The 16,868-nt window shown below is 58.8% G+C and overlaps 1 protein-coding gene across 2 annotated transcripts in view; it reads right to left on the minus strand.

The window, feature by feature from the left end:
• Positions 1 to 421: 421 nt before the first annotated feature.
• Positions 422 to 16,868, minus strand: part of GRID2IP (Grid2 interacting protein) — a 35,253-nt gene continuing 18,806 nt past the window's right edge. For both annotated transcript variants that reach the window (XM_029219528.1, XM_029219529.1), the window contains 18 exons: positions 14,757 to 14,826; positions 14,169 to 14,263; positions 13,654 to 13,837; positions 10,924 to 11,078; positions 9,754 to 9,909; positions 9,401 to 9,498; positions 9,104 to 9,221; positions 7,977 to 8,332; positions 7,146 to 7,562; positions 5,301 to 5,388; positions 4,431 to 4,508; positions 3,696 to 3,892; positions 3,214 to 3,369; positions 3,003 to 3,089; positions 2,014 to 2,143; positions 1,806 to 1,924; positions 729 to 893; positions 422 to 493 (listed from right to left, as the gene is read on the minus strand). In XM_029219528.1, coding sequence (XP_029075361.1) covers positions 422 to 493; positions 729 to 893; positions 1,806 to 1,924; positions 2,014 to 2,143; positions 3,003 to 3,089; positions 3,214 to 3,369; positions 3,696 to 3,892; positions 4,431 to 4,508; positions 5,301 to 5,388; positions 7,146 to 7,562; positions 7,977 to 8,332; positions 9,104 to 9,221; positions 9,401 to 9,498; positions 9,754 to 9,909; positions 10,924 to 11,078; positions 13,654 to 13,837; positions 14,169 to 14,263; positions 14,757 to 14,826 — 2,741 coding nt within the window. The remainder of the gene's footprint in view (positions 494 to 728; positions 894 to 1,805; positions 1,925 to 2,013; positions 2,144 to 3,002; positions 3,090 to 3,213; positions 3,370 to 3,695; positions 3,893 to 4,430; positions 4,509 to 5,300; positions 5,389 to 7,145; positions 7,563 to 7,976; positions 8,333 to 9,103; positions 9,222 to 9,400; positions 9,499 to 9,753; positions 9,910 to 10,923; positions 11,079 to 13,653; positions 13,838 to 14,168; positions 14,264 to 14,756; positions 14,827 to 16,868) is intronic.

The following is a 16,868-nucleotide window of genomic DNA, read 5'->3' on the forward strand; positions in this document are numbered from 1 at the left end:
GTGCCGCAGCCATCTCGGAATCCACCGGCTGGTGGCAGCGGCCCCTCCCCGGGACCCCTAGGTCCTGAGGGCGTGCACAGCCAGCCCTTGCTGGAAGGCCCGGGAGCGGGGAGGGGGCGGGGGTGGGGCGGAGAAGGGGGAGTGGACAAGGCGCGGGAAGCCGGCGGGACCTGGCGGCGGGTGGTTCACGCGTCCCGGGGAGTCGGCGTGCCGGCTCCGTCCCCGCGCTCCCAACCCTCGGAGCCCCGGGCTCGGCCCCAAGAAGGGGTCTCCGCACCTTCGAGGGCGGCCGGAGCTCGACGGCTGAGCTAGCTGGAGATGCGGGCGTGGCTGGGCCCCACTCCCGCACCCGGGCCGCTCTGAGCCACGCGGGCGGCGTCCGCTCCGCGCTCGGGCCGCCGAGGACGCGAGGCCGCCACCGTCACCAGGAGAGGGGCGAAACCATCCCAGAGCCGCGTGTGCCCTCCCCGGCCTGCAGGTCGCCGAGCGCTCGCTGGGGAGGGAGGAGCACGTGGGGACGGGGGTTGGTCAGTGGTCCCGGGACCGCCCCCTCCCTGCGTCGTCTCCCCCCACCCCCTCCCTCGCCGAGGCAGAGACCTACTGGCTCCGCCCCACTGGGGGAGCGTGTCACTCACTAGGGGCCCTTTCCCACCCCGGGCTTCAGAGAGGAACCCCCTCGTTGGACCTATGGCCCTGCTCTCTCCTCAGGGCCTCCCACCGTGGCTCACCTCGAACTTGCTCATGAACTCCGCAAAGATGCCGAAAAAGGCCTCGGAAGTGGTGGCTTTGGAATCCTCACCGAAGAAAGCCAGCGCCTTGCCCAGCTGCTCCATGGCCTCCCGCTGCAGCCCGTCCAGCGCCCGCAGCACCGGCTGGGCTGTCTCCAGGAAGGACTGATGGGCCTCTGTTAAGGAAACTGCCCCAGGTCACTGGGGCAGGTCCCCGGGCAGTGACCCAAACAGCGACCACTCCAGTCTACCCCAGGCCCTTTGCTCACCTGGGCACCATGCCCTGGTCAGAGGCTCCAGTCCCTTTGCCCACTGCCCTCCAAGCTCGTTCTGACACCTGCCACGTCCAGTCCAGCCTTAGGCCTTTCACTTGCTCCTCTCTCTGTGGGGCAGCTCTCTCTTCCCTCCTGGCTCTGCTCAGATGCTACCACCCTCTCTTCCCCAACCACCCACTTAGAGTGGCCCACTTTCTCTGTTTCTCTTTTTCTATAGCATTTGTCACTGTCTGTGCTCAGTCGGAATATTCCCCTCTCCTGACTGCCTTTGACTGGCCAGGCCTGACAAGTCTGACAAGCCTCTCCCTGTATCTTGTGACTTAAGCCTGGACTCTGCCACCCCCGAGGACAGAGGGGGCAATGTAGCCAATCAGAAGAGCTCCTTGGGCTTCCCTGGTGGCGCAGTGGTTGAGAGTCCGCCTGCTGATGCAGGGGACGCGGGTTCGTGCCCCGGTCCGGGAGGAACCCACATGCCGCGGAGCGGCTGGGCCCGTGGGCCATGGCCGCTGAGCCTGCGCGTCCGGAGCCTGTGCTCCGCAAGGGAGAGGCCACAACAGTGAGAGGCCCGCGTACCGCCAAAAAAAAAAAAAAAAAAAAAAAAAAAAAAAAAAAGAGCTCCTTCTCAGTTACATACAGACTTGACATAAGCACTTAGATTCTAAATGACCTAAGGCGGACCCCCTTCCAGAACCCTTGGACCCAGAGCAGCCTCTGCCCAGAATCTCTGCTGGCCACTGGAGCTACAGCCAGCTCTACCTGACCCCCCCCGCCCAGGGTCCACTGTGGCACTGGGACAGGATACCGCCATGACCACGGCAAACTTGTCCTCGCTGGTGGGGGACATGCTCTGGCAGGCGGCCTGTATCTCACTGATGGTGCTGTGGAGGTCAGCCAGGTCACTGGTCAGGGCCCGTTGGTTCACTGTAGGGTAGGCAACAGAGCCTCGTGGGGCTGCCCTCCCAGCCCAGGACAGCGGTGCCTCTGCCTCCCTACCCATCCACCCAGCCTACCTTTGGCAGCCAGAGGCACGGTGGGCAGGTCCTGAGCAAAGCCCAGGAGTTCGGGGAAGTGCTGGCTCAGCGATTTGGCAAGGATATGCAGGAAGGTGGACTTCCCATCCACCGTCTTGGTGGAGTTCAGCTGCAAGTGACCCCAACATATATCTTCCTCAAGGACCCCATAAGATTCCTGATCACACGGGCTCAAGTGCTCTCCTCCCTGCTTCCCCTGGGCTGTGGCGTCAGTTCCTGGCCCCCGAAACTCTCCAACTCCAAAGCTCATAAGCTGATGGCTAGTAATCCTTAACTCTGAAGCTCTCATCTGCTGGGATGCCACAGGCCTGTTTCCTGGCCCAGATCTTTGAGACCCCCAGGAACCAGGCCCCCAGCCCCCAGCTAGGGGAGGACCCTAGGTTTTTCTGTCCTTGTGAGTTTGCCCTTGTCAAAAGATAGAGCCCAAAATTCTCTAACCCCAGGGAAAGCGGGGAGCATCACTCACAGTTCTTCCCTTTTGTGGTTTTCTGGAACCACCTGTGGCACACCTGAGCCTCAGACACCCTAAACCGTTCATATCTATAAAGTGAGTTTTTCTTTCTCTTTTTGAAAACAACCGAAGACGTCATGGGGGAAAAGTCCCAGAAACACAGGGGAAAGGCTGGATATTTGAGCTGTCCCTTCTCTGATCCTAGATCTTTCTGGGGTAGGACTGGCCTGATGGTGGTGGTGGTGTTGAGGGCACAGAATCCACCAGGTGGGACTCGCCCCTTCCTCCTGGAGCCTTCCCTCCCTGCCCTTCTCTTCTCCCACCACTCCATTTTTCCAGATCTTGAGGCTTGGCTTGGAGACGCCACCTTGTCCCCCCATCCCCTCAACCCCCAAACTTTGCTTCTGTTACATCCTGGCCTGAGGGCAGCCAGCTCTTCCTGCGGGGGGCACAGGGGTGGGGAAGGGCCTCAATGGTAGAGCAAACAAATCAGTGACTGTCTGACAGGCCCCCTCACCTCCGTCAGGAAGTTGATCTTGAAGCCCGTGGTCTTGTTGGTTTGGGGCTGTCCATCGTTGAGATAGTTGCCCATAGCCAACACAAACTGTGGAGAGAAGGGTGGGCAGGTCCTACCCCACGCCCTGGCCCCTCTCAGGATGAACCTCCAGGCTGGAAGCCCCAGGGGACAGAGGGGCAGGTAGAGTGATCTGAGAAGGGGCGGTTCTGACCTCCAGGATCTTGGCGAGCTTCCGGCTGTTCTTGAGCTCGAGGGAGGCCTGGCGCAAGCACTCCAGGCTGCCCCGGATCTCTTCTGTCTTCTCCTGTAGGGTGGCCTGGAAGTGGAGGCTGCGCAGGCGGGTCTTGTACTCGGGAACCGACAGCATCTGACAGGAAGGCAGGGCCAGGATTCATCCATCCCGCCAGGAGACCCGCTGCCCCGGGGCAGCCTGGGGTGGGGGTCAGCGGGCTGCCCGGTATTCCCTTAGGAAAACAAGCACAATCTCTAGGGGGCACCCTCATCCCATCTACCTTGGACCCTGAGTGAGAACTGGCTGTTACAGGTGTAAAACCGGGACTCAGAGGCGTGAACGCGGTGGCGGGAGGGGAGCGAGACCCACGCACAAAGGCACAAAGCGAAAGCCTTGACAAAGGAGGCCGAGGCCGCTGGGCAGCCGCCCCTGACCCCGGGCGGGGGTCACGGCCGCAGCACCTGCAGGACGAACTGGTCGGGCTCGCTGAGGCGGCCGGGCGCCTCGCGGAAGGCCTGGTAGCGCTGCTCCTCGTCGGCGTCTGGCGCGAAGAGCAGCAGTTGCGCCAGGTGCGCGGGCTCCAGGCGCCGGGGCTCCATGCTCATTAGCACCTGCCGCAGCTCGGCCGGGCTCAGCTTCAGGTGCGCCAGCAGGATGGCTGCGGGCGGGGCCGCGAGGGTGAGCCGGGGCAGGGCCCGGGCGGGGAGTGGGCGGGGCTTCAAGATCCACCCTGGCTCCTGGGTGTGTCGGGGGACGGGGGGCCAGGAACCGGGGCGGAGCAGGAGCCTGCCCAGAGGAGGGGAGGGTCCTTCCCGCGACCTATTGAGGGGCGAGGGCGGGGTTCTCAAAGAGACAGACCCGGAATTGAGCGGGGCCTGCGGAGTTGGGGCCAGGGAACTAGAGAGGGTCCTGAGACGGGGAGAGTAGGGTATGCGGTTGGAGGCGGGGCCGGAACTGGGGAGCCGATTACAGGATGAGGGCGGGGCCGATGGGGGTGGAGCCAAGGCCGGCACCTGCGCCCGGTGGGATCGGGCTGGCCGTGGGACCTGGGAGAGGGTCTTCACCGCGCGGGAGGCAGGTGTTGGGGCCCCCACGGCCTAATCTCGATCATCCACCGGGGTGGATCCAAGGCTCGGTGGCCCGGTGGGGGGTCGCGTCGTGCCCCCCACAACCACCCGGCACCCCCAGCCCCTCACAGGTGTTGTAGGCCTTCTTGTGGGACAGGATCTCCACCACCTCCTTCTTCCTGAAGGGCTCAGGCCCGGGCACCGGCTCTGGAAGGGAAACTGATGGTTTAATGAGGGGACGCTAGGCTGAGGCTGCTGTGCGAGGGCCCAGGAGGGGTGTGGCCACACCCCACAGCCCAGACGCCCCTGACCATGGACTTGACTGAATCAGCTCCACGTGTCCACACTCCCCTCACTCATGGACTCTGGGGTCCAGTCTAACACAGTGTGCGTGATGTGGCGTGTGTCCGCCCCCCGCCCCCCTCCTCTCTCCCCTGGGCCCTTGGGACTGAGCTGGCCCCATAAGGAGAACCAATCACCTCTCGACCTTGCAGATGCTTCCTGGACGGACAGCGGCCTTTCTCTTCAATCCCGGGACCACTTTCCACACACAGTATCCCTGGCTGCCTGGAGCCCCACCCAACAACTACAGGGAGATACCCTGAGAGGGGTAATGGGAGAGAGAGACTTGGAAGGGATATCTGTCTACCTTATTGTGGCTGTGTGACTTGGAGCAAATTACCTAGCCCCTTTGTGCTTCCTCATCAGGAGGATGGGGGGATCACAGTCCCTACCTCACAGAATTGTCACAGGATTAATTTAGAAACAAGGGTGTCTGACATTTGGTAAGCATGCAACACATGTCAGCTCTTATTATCTCCATTTTGAGGTAGGAAACCTGAGGCTCTGAGAAGTTCAATAACTCAGGGACACAGTAAATAAATGGCGGTCCGTGCAGACCTTGGGGACTCTAAGCCCTGGGACGCCACAGAAGGTAGTGGGTGGGCTGCCACAGAGGACCTGGTATCTGGGTTCCCCTAGGGCCCTCAGGCCACTCACTAGCAGGTTTCTGGGTGCCAAAGTGGAGCTCCAGGTCGAGGTACTTCACCATGTCGCTCAGCTTATCATAGTCAGAGTCCTCCCCGAGCTGCGAGGGAGGGGGAGGTTCAGAGCGAGGAAGAACTGCCGCCCTCCACCACCCCCACCGTCTAAGGGCTGCCTTGTGAGCTCCAGGAGGGAGAGCCTCCATCAAGCCCTGGGATAAACCCGGCGGCAGGAGGAGACTGCAGGAGAAGCTAAATCATCCAAGTTACCCGGCGGTGAGCCGGCCCCTCTTGTGGTCAATAACACTCACACCTGCAGCACTCTCCACGCAGAAGCCAGCAAGTTGTGCTGGAGCAGGGGGCAGAGGGGCTCTAAAGGGGCTGGAGCCCACCAAGGAGTCTTAAGGGGTCTGGGTCTGTTTTGAGTGAGCTCACCAGAGCTGCTCTGGGTTCCCGATTCTGGGGAAACTAAAGCAGGGAAATGCCAGGAGCTAGGAACTGGACAGGTGGTTTTAACAAATGACCTGGGTGAGAGGTGACAGTCTAGAAGGGCCATGGCTGCAGGCCAGGGACACCTGGCGTGGATGTGGACTTGGCCATGCGCATGACCTCTGTCCCTGTGTCCACCTTCAGAATCCAGTGGAAAGACCACTCTTCAGAGCAAGGCTTCAAGGACCATCTGAGGCTGGTAGGAGTGAGGTCTCCAGGGGACCCAGTAGGTCCCAGTTTGTGACTTTGTCTATCAGCAACATGGAAAGCTTCCCTGGAGGTGTGGGCTGATGCCAACTTGGCTGGGAAGGCAGGAGACAGGACTGGGACCCAGGAAGTGGCAATGGGAAAAAATGACAAGCATGCCCCAGTGGAGTGTGGCTGCATGTAAGGACATGCTGTTGGTCCCAAGAAGAGGAAGGGACTAGGGTTGAGGATGACGGTGGGAATGAGCACTGCAATGGGGCAGCCCCAGAAGCTGGAGGGTTCCCAGGCCATGTTAAAAGGAGTATGATGTCCAGGTCAAAGGAGATGAGAGCACTGTTTTCTCCTCTGAACTGGTGAAGCCCCATTAGGAGTTCCATTTGGGACCTGCCCTTTGACAGACTATGGGGCTAGAAACCACATTCTAGGGGAATGACCTAAAGAACAGGGATGGGGTGAACCTTGCTCATGGGACAGGCTGGTTGGTGTGTGGATAAGGAAATATACTTGCTCTGCCTGATTTCAAAGGGCAGGACAGAAAGCAGGACATGGGAATCTTGGTGAGACAAAATTTCAGAGCAATACAAGGATGGATGGTGAAAACTGTCCAGTGAGGAAAGGGATGCCTTGACGGGTAGTGAGCTCCCCATCACTAAAGGGGTTCAAGTATATATTGGCAGTGTTGTTTGGGAGGAAGTTCAAGCATCAGAGTGAAAGGGTGGAGGCTGGTGTGCAGGGGTTTGGAACAGCTGCCCTTTTAAGAATCCTTCAGTCTTGGCTCCTGTGAATAAACTACTGATCGTAGACTGGCAGACAGTTCGAAGGTCTGTGACTCTCTAACCAGATGTCCTTCTCTTGGCTCTAAGAGCCTGAGGGAACTATTCAAATCTCAAGGGATAGGTTTCAAGGGTGAGTGTGGTGCTGTTTCTGGATGTCCCCCGTGTGTCATTGGCTTTAGGGACACAGATTGAGCTTCGGTGCCTGTGTCAGCCACGAAGGGTGGGCGTGTTCATGGGCTGGGCCTTCATTCATCCTCTGCTCAGCGTGGGGACGACCAGAGGATGTTCAGCTGACGCTGGAAGAGGCCTGGAGAAGGGTCTTGCCTTCACTGCTGCTGCCCAGACCACCTCCCCCGGCGCAGAGCACTCCTGGCCCCCGGGTCACCTACCTGTCCCCAGATGGTGCCTTCCGAGTTCTCCACCTGCTCCCACCGCAGGCGCTTGACGCTCATGTGGCTGGTCTCACTGCGGCGGTGGCCCAGGCCCCGGGACAGCATGGGGGGCGCACAGGGGACAGGTGGGGGCAGGGGTGGCGGGGGTGGTGGAGGGACTGGGTGGCTGAGTTGGGTGAGGGGCTTGGCCAGCGTCGGAGCGGGGCCCCAGGGGCCATCAGGGGTGCGGGAGCTGGGCTTGGGGTCATGGAAGGGAAGGGGTGGCGGTGGCGGGGGGCTGAGTGGGGGCGGGGGGATGTGGTCGGAGATGGAGGAGTAGGTCAGGGAGCTGCCCTCCTCACTGCTGCTGACGCACTCGCTGGCACTGCTCCTCTCATTGGTGACGAAGCTGACCTGGTCGTCGTGGAAGCTCATCTGGGGGGACAGAGCAAGGCAAGGGGAGGGTCAGGTTGGGCCCAGGGAGACTGGAGCCTGGGCCAAGGTGAGGGAGAGTGGAGTAGTCTGGGGCAGGGGGTGGCATGGCCCGGGGATGGGACAGGAGAGGCTGGGGGCTTAGCCTGAGGCTGTGGTGGGACAGCCCGACAGAGTGTAGGGAACCTGAGACAGGGCATATGGGGCGGCCTTGGACAAACAGGGTCCTAGCTTGAGCCCAGGGTGGGATAGCTCCAGCCAAGGAGCGGGGTGTCCTGGGACAGATTCTAGGATGGACTGGGGCAGGGAGAGGGGGAGCCTGGGGCACATCCCCAGGGCAGCAGGCCTCTTGCAGGAGCCTGTGGACACTGTCCCCATATAGGCCCCCATACCCTGCACATCTGCCCGCGTGCTCACCTCTTCGTAGTCATTCTCAGGGCTCAGGAAATCATCCACGATGGTGACCCGGGGCCCCAGCTGCTCACTCAGCGCATCCAGGAAGCGGTCAGTATCCCGGCTTGGCACAGGGCAAGCGAAGGTGAACAGCTTCCTGCGGCTGGGCGGGCGGCCGGGGTCCGGGCTGGGGGTGCTGCTGGAGCGGAGGGGCCCGGGGCCCAGCTGTGGGGAGGGCGCCCTGCTACTGTCCAAGCTGGCGTAGGGGTGGGACTCGCAGCTGCTGGGGGAGGCCAGGCCCTCTGAGCACAGCGGGTAGTAGCAGGGGGAGGGCAGGAGCCGCTCGCTGGGCCACGAGACGCTGGACAGGGTCCTGGGTCCTAGGGTGGGGGATGGAACGTGAGGACCCCTCTTGGGTCAGTACCTGGGTTCCAGGTGCGGGCTGGAGGGGAGGGGGCCCAGGGCGGGTTGGCTCTGTGTCCCTGGACACCTTCCTTTCCTCCTCTGGACACAGTGCAGGAAGAGCCTGGATGACGCTGCGTCCCCAGGCTTCCCTTAGGGTGATCAAAGGCCGGAGTGGGCAGGGGGAGTACTTCTTGGCCCCAGGACAGGCAGACCCCAGCTCATGTTGCACAGGATCCCACGGTCCCACCTGGAACCCACTGAACACAAGTCAAGGGTGAGGGGGTCTCCAGACCAAAGGTCATGGGGCACCTCCCGCACCCAGCAAGCCCTTGGCTCACAGAAACATCACCCAGGGGTCCTGCCTTCTGAACTGCCGAGAAACCACCATGTGTGTCTGTGAACAACCATCTTCCCAGCTGAGCCACTCACAGAGCAAAATGCATGCACTTCATAGTCTATCGGACAGTCACATGCGAACTTGGAGTCCTATGGGGGCAGCCCTCTGCTTTTCTAGATCCATAGCAGAGGTGAGGATCAGAGGGGACATGGGAGGGGCCAGGACAACCCGGACCTTGATGGCCCCTAGCTATGGAAGTTGCCAGGGCTCCCCAGCATTCAGTTCCATAGCCATGGAGCGAAGAGGGAGGTCCAGGGATATGCCTGGAGGTGGTGGTAACACCCAGCCAGCCAGCCGGGAGGCCGGAGGCCAGAGCTGCCCTCGGGAGCTGGAGCTGGCGAGCCCCTACCTTCTGTGCCTGCCATGCTGGGCACTGGTGGGGAGGCACGGGATCTGGAGGTGGTCCCCATCTTCCCTTTGAAGCTGCTGCTCAGCCGGGACTCAAGCTCTGCGTAGACAGCCGACATCTTCGGGGAGAGGAGGTGGGGATGGGTCCAGCCTGCCCTTACCTCCCCGATGTGGCCCTAACGTGGCCTCAGAGGCCAGGCCTGGGTGGCCTGGGAGGCCAGGGTCTGCCCCAGCTCCGTGGGCCACCCATTCCCAGCTCCCCACTGACACCAAAAGCAGGGCAGAGAGAAGGTCTCACCATCTTGGGGTTGGGGGTCTCGGGGAGGGATGTGCCATCGCCCGCCTGGCGCTCGCCTGGGATCAGAGGAAGAGGCATCTCTGGGCAGTCGCTGGGCCCTGCCGGGGAATCAGGAGGGCCAAGTCCACAACACGGGGGTCTAGTGACCACCCCTGAGCTCTAAGACTCAGGCCCCAGCCCAGACCCAGCGAGGGCCTCTGGAGAAAGAACCGCCAAGCCCTGTGGGCCCAGAGGGGCCACTGCTCAGCCCGTTCCCAGGGATGTCTCATCTCGCCAAGCCCATTTTGCAGGTGGGAAAACTGAGCCCTGTCGCGCCCTCTCACCCACTCCAGCCTTTTGGTCCGGGGCCTCACCACAGCTGAGGCTGGCCTCCAGGCCCTGGGACCGGAGACTGCGGCGGCACATGGAGGAGGCCCTCAGGGAGCTCCGTGGGTGGGGCTCGGGCGCTGGCTCCGGCTCCGGCTCCGGCTCTGGCTCGGGTTCCAGGTCCAGTGTGGGCTCTGGCTCTGCTGTGGGACCAAAGGGGAGACAGGCCCCTTGTCCTCTCAGCCTGACAAGGAGCCTCCAAACACAGGGAGGGTGAGGGCACCCACCTGTGAGCCTGGGCCTGCTCGGCTCTAGGACAGCTGGGAACCCTAGGGTGAGAGGCGGGGCGCTGGGCACAGGAGGTACATGGGGGTGGTGCCAGCCTGAGGATAGAGGCTGGGCGGAGGTGGCCACAACCCACCCTCAGGGCCCCTTCTCATGCCGAGAGCCTAGGACCCCCTGATTCCCAGGTCTCAACACGCAGGCGCTGCTGCCCCTAGGGGCCTGCAGAGTGAAATGGAAGGTTCCAGGTCAGGGCAGATGTGTGGGACATCTGCTGCCCAGCCTGCGCCTGAGCTCAAACCCTCAACCCCCCAACAAACTCTGGGTCCTCAGGACTAGGGTTGGTGGGCGCACAAGGGCCAGCACAGAGGAGACGGGCAGGCGAACGTCAGGTGCCCAGGGTTTAGCCCACTTTCGATGCCCGCAGCCGAGTGATGAAGCGCGTGCGTGGTGTGGGCACGGGGGCACCCAGTGACGGGGCAGCAGCGGGGAGCTGAGGCTGCACGGGGCCCCGTAGGCCCTTGTGTGAGTCTGTGGGCTCCAGAGCCCACTAGGCAGGTGTGACCTGGCCGTGCGCTCACAATCCAGGTCTGTAAACAGTGTCCACGTGAACTTCTTGATCTGTGCCACACTTCCCAGGGTGCAAAGCACAGCCACTGTGGTCACCCTCATTTTGTGGGTGAGAAACCTGAGACCCTGGGCGTTCGGTGGGGTGTCTAAAGTCTAAGGTCATGCTGCCTTAAGGGTCAAGTTGGCAAAGCACATCCGTGGGGCAAAGCGTGGGACCAGCCCCGGTGTGCTGGGTGTGCATCTCCAGGACAAGTGGGTGCATCTGTGTGTGGGAGGAGCCCGGGTTGGCTGTAATACCTCACAGGTGAGAACAGCAGGTGTCTGGCCTTTACCTGGCGGGCTGGGCAGGGGGAGGGGCTGCTTACCTGTCATGGCCGTGTAGCCCAGGAAGCATGCGATTTTCTCCTGGCAGAGTTCCTGCTCCTCGTAAGTCAGCAGCTGGTAGATGAACTGCCAGAGGACCTGCTTGGCGGGCGTGTCCAGCACTGGGTAGACATCGACGATCAGCGTGTCGATGTTCCTGGGGGTGGCGTGCAGGAGCAAGGGGTTCATGACTCAGGGGCTCAACAGAGGGGGCAGAGTGGTGGACAAGGGGGCACTTCCAGGCCACAGAATTCAGCCTCATGCCCTTCCCTTCCTCCCCAAGACAGAGAAGTGGGAAGGAAGGTAGGCTTTGCGGACAGGCTGCCCAGATTCAAATCCCAGGTCTGCCACTTACCAGCCAAGTGACCTTTCCTGCTACTAATTGCTCTCAGTTTCCTCCTCTGTAAAATGGGAGATAAAAATAGCATCTACTGGGGAGTTCCCTGGTGGCCTAATGGCTAGGATTCTGGACTCACTGCTGTGGCCTGAGTTCAATCCCTGGTCGGGGAATGGAGATCCCACAAGTTGTGCTGCACGGCCAAAAAAAAAAAAAAAAAAAGAAAGCATCTACCACACAGAGCTGTTGTGAAGATTAAAACGTATAGAAAGTGTTAGGAAAGCTGACTCACTATATCAGGGACTGGCAAATGATGGCCCAAGGCCCAAAATTTGGCCTGCCACCTGTTTTTGTGAAGCAAGTTTTATCGGAACATGGTTTATATAAGCCTATGGTTTATATTTTGTCTATGGCTGTTCTCAAGTTACAACAGAAGAGATGAATGGTTTCAATGGAGACTATATGACCTGCAAAGCCTAAAATATTTGCTATCTGGACGTTTCTAGAAATAGTTTGCTGATCGCTGCATTGTATGGAAAAAATAAAACTGATCCTCATGTAACACCACACATAAAGGTGAACTCCAGGTGGATAAAAGACCAAAGTGTGGAAGGTATAATTATAAAATTAATAGAAGATAATGCAGGAGATATCTTTTGACCAAGGGGCAGGGAAGGACTTCTTAAACAAAAATTCAAAAGCCAAAGCCATAGGCCCCAAATGTATCGAATGTGATGATACAAAATCAAGAATACTTGTTCAAAGAAGCACAACTTGGAGCTGTTAATATTAGATATAATGGGGCTTCCCTGGTGGCGCAGTGGTTGAGAGTCCGCCTGCTGATGCAGGGGACACGGGTTCGTGCCCCGATCCGGGAAGATCCCACATGCCGCGGAGCGGCTGGGCCCGTGAGCCATGGCCGCTGGGCCTGCGTGTCCGGAGCCTGTGCTCCACAACAGGAGAGGCCACAACAGTGAGAGGCCCGCGTACCGCAAACACACACACACACACACACACACACACACACAAAATATTAGATATAATGGAAGTAACAATAGAGTAACAAATGGGAGAAGATATTTACAATGTCTAAAATCAACAAGGAATTGGAACCTAAGACTCACAGAGAGGAACTTCCCTGGTGGCTCAGTGGTTAAGAATCCGCCTGCCAATGCAAGGGACACAGGCTCGAGCCCTGGTCCAGGAAGATCCCATATGCCGTGGAGCAACTAAGCCCGTGCGCCACAACTACTGAGCCTGCGCTCTAGAGCCCGCGAGCCACAACTACAGAAGCCCACGTGCCTACAGCCCATGCTCCGCAACAAGGGAAACCACTGCCATGAGAAGCCTGCGCACCGCAATGAAAAGTGGCCCCTGCTTGCCACAACTAGAGAAAGCCCACATGCAGCAACGAAGACCCAATGCAGCCAAAAATAAATAAGTAAAATAAATAAATTTATAAAAAAATAAATAAAACATAAAACAAACAGGGAACTCTGGCAAATTTAAGTTTTGCCGTTTGGAACTTTATGGAATTTTTTCCAAATATATTTGTTCAGTGGTTGGTTGAATCTATGGATGCAGAACCCATAGATATAAGGACCGACTGGGGGTGTTATAACTTGGATGAATGTTGAAAACATGCTAAATGAAAGAAGCCAGACATGAAAGTCCACATATTGTATGATTCCATCGTATGAAATGTCCAGAACAGGGAAGTCTACAGAGACAGAAAGTAGATTAGTGGTTATTTAAGGTGAAGGAGGAGTGGCGGGGGGTGAGAGCAACAGTGAAAGGGCTGGGGCTTTCTTTCTGATGAAAGTGTTCTAAAATTGAGTATGATGACCGTTACACATATTTGTGAATATATTAAGAACCAGTGCATTGTACGTTCAAATGGGTGAATTGTATGATATGTGGATTATATTTCAACAAATATACATTTTTGTTTAAACAAAAAAAGGGAATGAACAAGTGATTGGCTTTGCAGGGACCATGAAACGACCCTCTGGGCTGAGGCGTGTGATAAACACTCTTGCTGCTGCTGAGGTGCAAAAAGAAAGGTGCTAAACCAAGCCTAACAGGGCGGGGCTGGTGGCAAGTGCCCACAGCTGGGGGCGTTGTGAGGGTCCCGCCAACAACCCTGCAGGGGGTCGCTGCCTGCCTCACTTTACAGAGAAGGCTGTGACTTGCCCAGGGCACTTGGCTAGGAGGTTTCAGAGTCAGGGTTTGTTCTAGGGCAGCGCCGATGGTCCCCACCCCAACTCGGGTCCTTTGAGCTTCCCTCAGGAGAAGGGGGCTTAGGAAGCTCAGGCAGGGAGACCCCGATGGTGAGACCGGGCAGGAATTGGGGTCTACCCTGGGCAGGTCCCCACCATCCCCCTGGCCCAGCCACCTGTGCTGGAAGAAGCTCTCGAGGGCCCGGCAGACCCCATAGCGCTCGGGGGGCGTGAGCAGGTGCTCCAGCTGCTGGCTGAAGGTCCTCCCCTGCACCCGGATGCTGGACGGCAGGATCTCCGCCACCCACTGCAGGGAGGTGAGTGCCGATGACGGGTTGGGAGAATCCATCGAGTCGGAGTCTGCAGGGGCCACGGGAAGGAGAGGCCCGGGTGACCCAGCGTCCCCAGGCCAGGCGCGGTTTTCCTGGCAGCTGGGACCAGGGGACCTCCCGAACTGGGGTGAGCGCCATGCATTGGGAGGCACACCTGGGGATGTGCCCCATTGGGGGACGAGGGAGAGCCCCAGGCAGCGTCCCTGAGGCCACCCCACTGGGTTTTACAGCACCACCTGGAGAGGGAAGCTGCAGAGATGGGGGACAAGCAGAGTCCTCTGTAGAATCATAAATCCCACCCATGGCGACCCCAGCAGGGTATGTGGGCCAAGGCGGCCAAGGGCCAGTGGGGGTCTCACCGCTGGCGAATGGGACGAGCCCCTCCTCCACCACCAGCGTGGGCATTGCACCACTGCCCTGCAGCATGGACACCACCTTGTCGTGGGAGCAGTTCCTGCCGAGCAGAGATGGCCCAGGAGGGCCTGCCCAGGATGAGCCCTGCCCAAAGCCACCCGCCAGACCTCCCTGTCCTGCCAGTGGAGGCCACACAGCAAGCCCACTGCTGGGCCAGGACCAGAAGCCAGGGCCCTGCCTCTCTTGCTTGTTAATCTCCCATGCAGGAGAAGCTCCAGGCCCAGGGCCAGCTGGACACTTCTGGGTACAGAAGGGGTCATGACCACGCCACCCCTGGGCAGGGTCCCCTCTTAAGGGTAAGACACACATGATCCATTCAACTCTGTGCCCCCTGCACGGAGCTGGGGTGTTTCCTGGTTGGAAGGACGATTTGACATCCTGGAGAGGGTGGGAGGGTGGATTCAAGACTTCCTGTGAGAAGAGGGACAAACTGGGGACCAGCTGGTCAGAGGCCCATGGCCGGGGTATCCCAAGAGTCAGGAGTCCTGGGGACTGTTTGCCACCAAGCTCCAGTGACCCCAATAGCCTCTGACCTCATGTCTAGTCCGTTGAGGAAGAGGATCCGGTCACCCGATTTGAGGGAAGCATTGTCAGCCGGGCTCCCTGGAAGCAAGGAGAGATGGTGCGGTCAGCTGAGCAGTGACCCACTCAGGGATCCCTGTGTCGTCCTCCTGTTTTACAGGCGAGAAGTGGGATGGGTGGCAGAGGAGAGCCAAATTCAGGCCAGCAGTCCCACATTAGAGCCAGCGCCCCTCTGCTCCCAGCTGCTCGAAGCAGGGAGTGATAGCCTGGCGAGGGTGGGAGTGCTCGGGACCCGGCGTGGACCACTGGTCAGCCCTGAGCTGGGGGAGGAGAGCAGAAAAGGAAGGTGTGCACGTCCGCAGACGACCCTACTCTATACTCTATTCTCAACCCCTCGTACAAAGGTCCACAACATAAATTCCTCTGTGCCTTTGTCACTAGGAGAAAATGTGTCTAGAGGGAGGCTCCTCCCTCAGGCTGGGAAACATGAAGAATTAATCATGTTTCGACATCTTGGGACCTTGCTGACACTGGAGGGACTGTCCCTCTAGGGCTAGCCAATCCCTAGAGATGGTACATGACTGGTCTGCAAGTGCATCTTTCCCGTGCCAACCAACCAATCCTAAGCCCATTCTCCCACCCTTCCTCTGTGGGACTCGCACAGTCCGGGTAAACCTGCTTAGCTGGCTTACCCTGCCTCACCCATTTCTTCACACAAAAAAAGGACTCTTGCCCATGTTTTCTCTTGCTCCCTCTGCCTCGTGACCAATCCTGGTGCTTCCCTGTGTGGCCCTTTGTGGCATGGTGTGCCGTGCCCCTTCCTCTTGGGAGCTGTAACACACCATCTTTTTAATGGCAGTCATCTCCTGACCTGTTGACCTCACCATGTCTGAATAATAAAACCTACATTTTCAGCACGTGGGAGCGGCTAATTCTCACTCTGCCTTAATGGCCCTGCAGGTCAGCCCTAACCCAGTACCTGATACCTGGAGAAGGGGGAGCTGCTAAGTTTGCTCCTGTGGATACAGACTTTTTTTCTTTCTGCCTCTTTCATTATTCATCACTCTAAATTTGATCTGGAAGCAAGTGGGGGGAAATGATAGATGCCTAAATATACTCTCAGACTGTGAGCAATTGGTTCTCTCTTGAGGTGGGATTCGTCAGGAGAGGAAGGGGAATGATCAGGGAAGACTTCCTGACAGAGGGGGCCAGGGGTTTTTTTTTTTCCTGGGACTGAAAAGGGGGCAAGGGCGATGGTGACAAATCCAACATGGCCTGCCTGGAAGCTTGGGCCAGGCTGGGGTGGAAAGGCCAGAGAGGTAGTAGCAAGGGATGAAAGATCACTGGATCAGGAGTCAGGAGATCCCAGGTTCTAGTCCTTGATTTGCCAGAGTCTCTCAAGCCTGTATCCCCATCTGTAAAAGCTCCCGTCGAAGCACCCGTTTGGCTTCCTATGACGAGGAAGGCATGGGGTTACCAGCCTGGAGGTTGGGTTGGGGAGAACAGCACCCCTGGATTTTAACATGGCCCCAGGCCAAGTATCTCTGGCTACACATGTGGGAGAGGCAGGGAGGTGGGGGTGGGGGTGATGGCAAAGTTGGAAGAGACATATCCAAAGAGGAGAGATTAATCTTGTCTAGAGGAAGCTCCCCAGAGAGCAGCCTTGGGCCTTTTCTCTACAACAGTGTGTCATTGACTTAGTGATGTACAAATCCAAGATGGACTGGGTCTCAGAATGATCCGAAGGCCGGAACAGTGATGCAAAGGCACTGAGGCACTTTCCCAGCGATCAGAAGAGCCTTCTCACAAATCCGTGCGCTGGAGATGTGAGATGCAGAAGGGCAGAAAGAACTCAGCATCAGCAGGGGCACCGATGGCGCTGGTTCACTAGGCGCGTCATGGTCAGGTGCTGGGAGGGGATGGGGACAGGACAGAGCAGGTGACCCAGCCCTGTGGGCTGCTTACAGGGAAGGAGAGATCAGTTCGGTACCAGGAGACATGTCTGTCCACGGAGACCTTCCACAAGGGAATGGGCTGCCTCCACAATAAATGGGTTTCTTCCCTCCCTCCCCTCAACGCCCCACTGGAAGGGTGGGAAGAAGGAATTCCTTCACTGAGAAGAC

This window comes from Monodon monoceros, unplaced genomic scaffold (assembly GCF_005190385.1).
Source record: "Monodon monoceros isolate NGI ecotype Baffin Bay Population unplaced genomic scaffold, NGI_Narwhal_1 Super_Scaffold_13, whole genome shotgun sequence".
Taxonomy (NCBI): Eukaryota; Metazoa; Chordata; class Mammalia; order Artiodactyla; family Monodontidae; genus Monodon; species Monodon monoceros.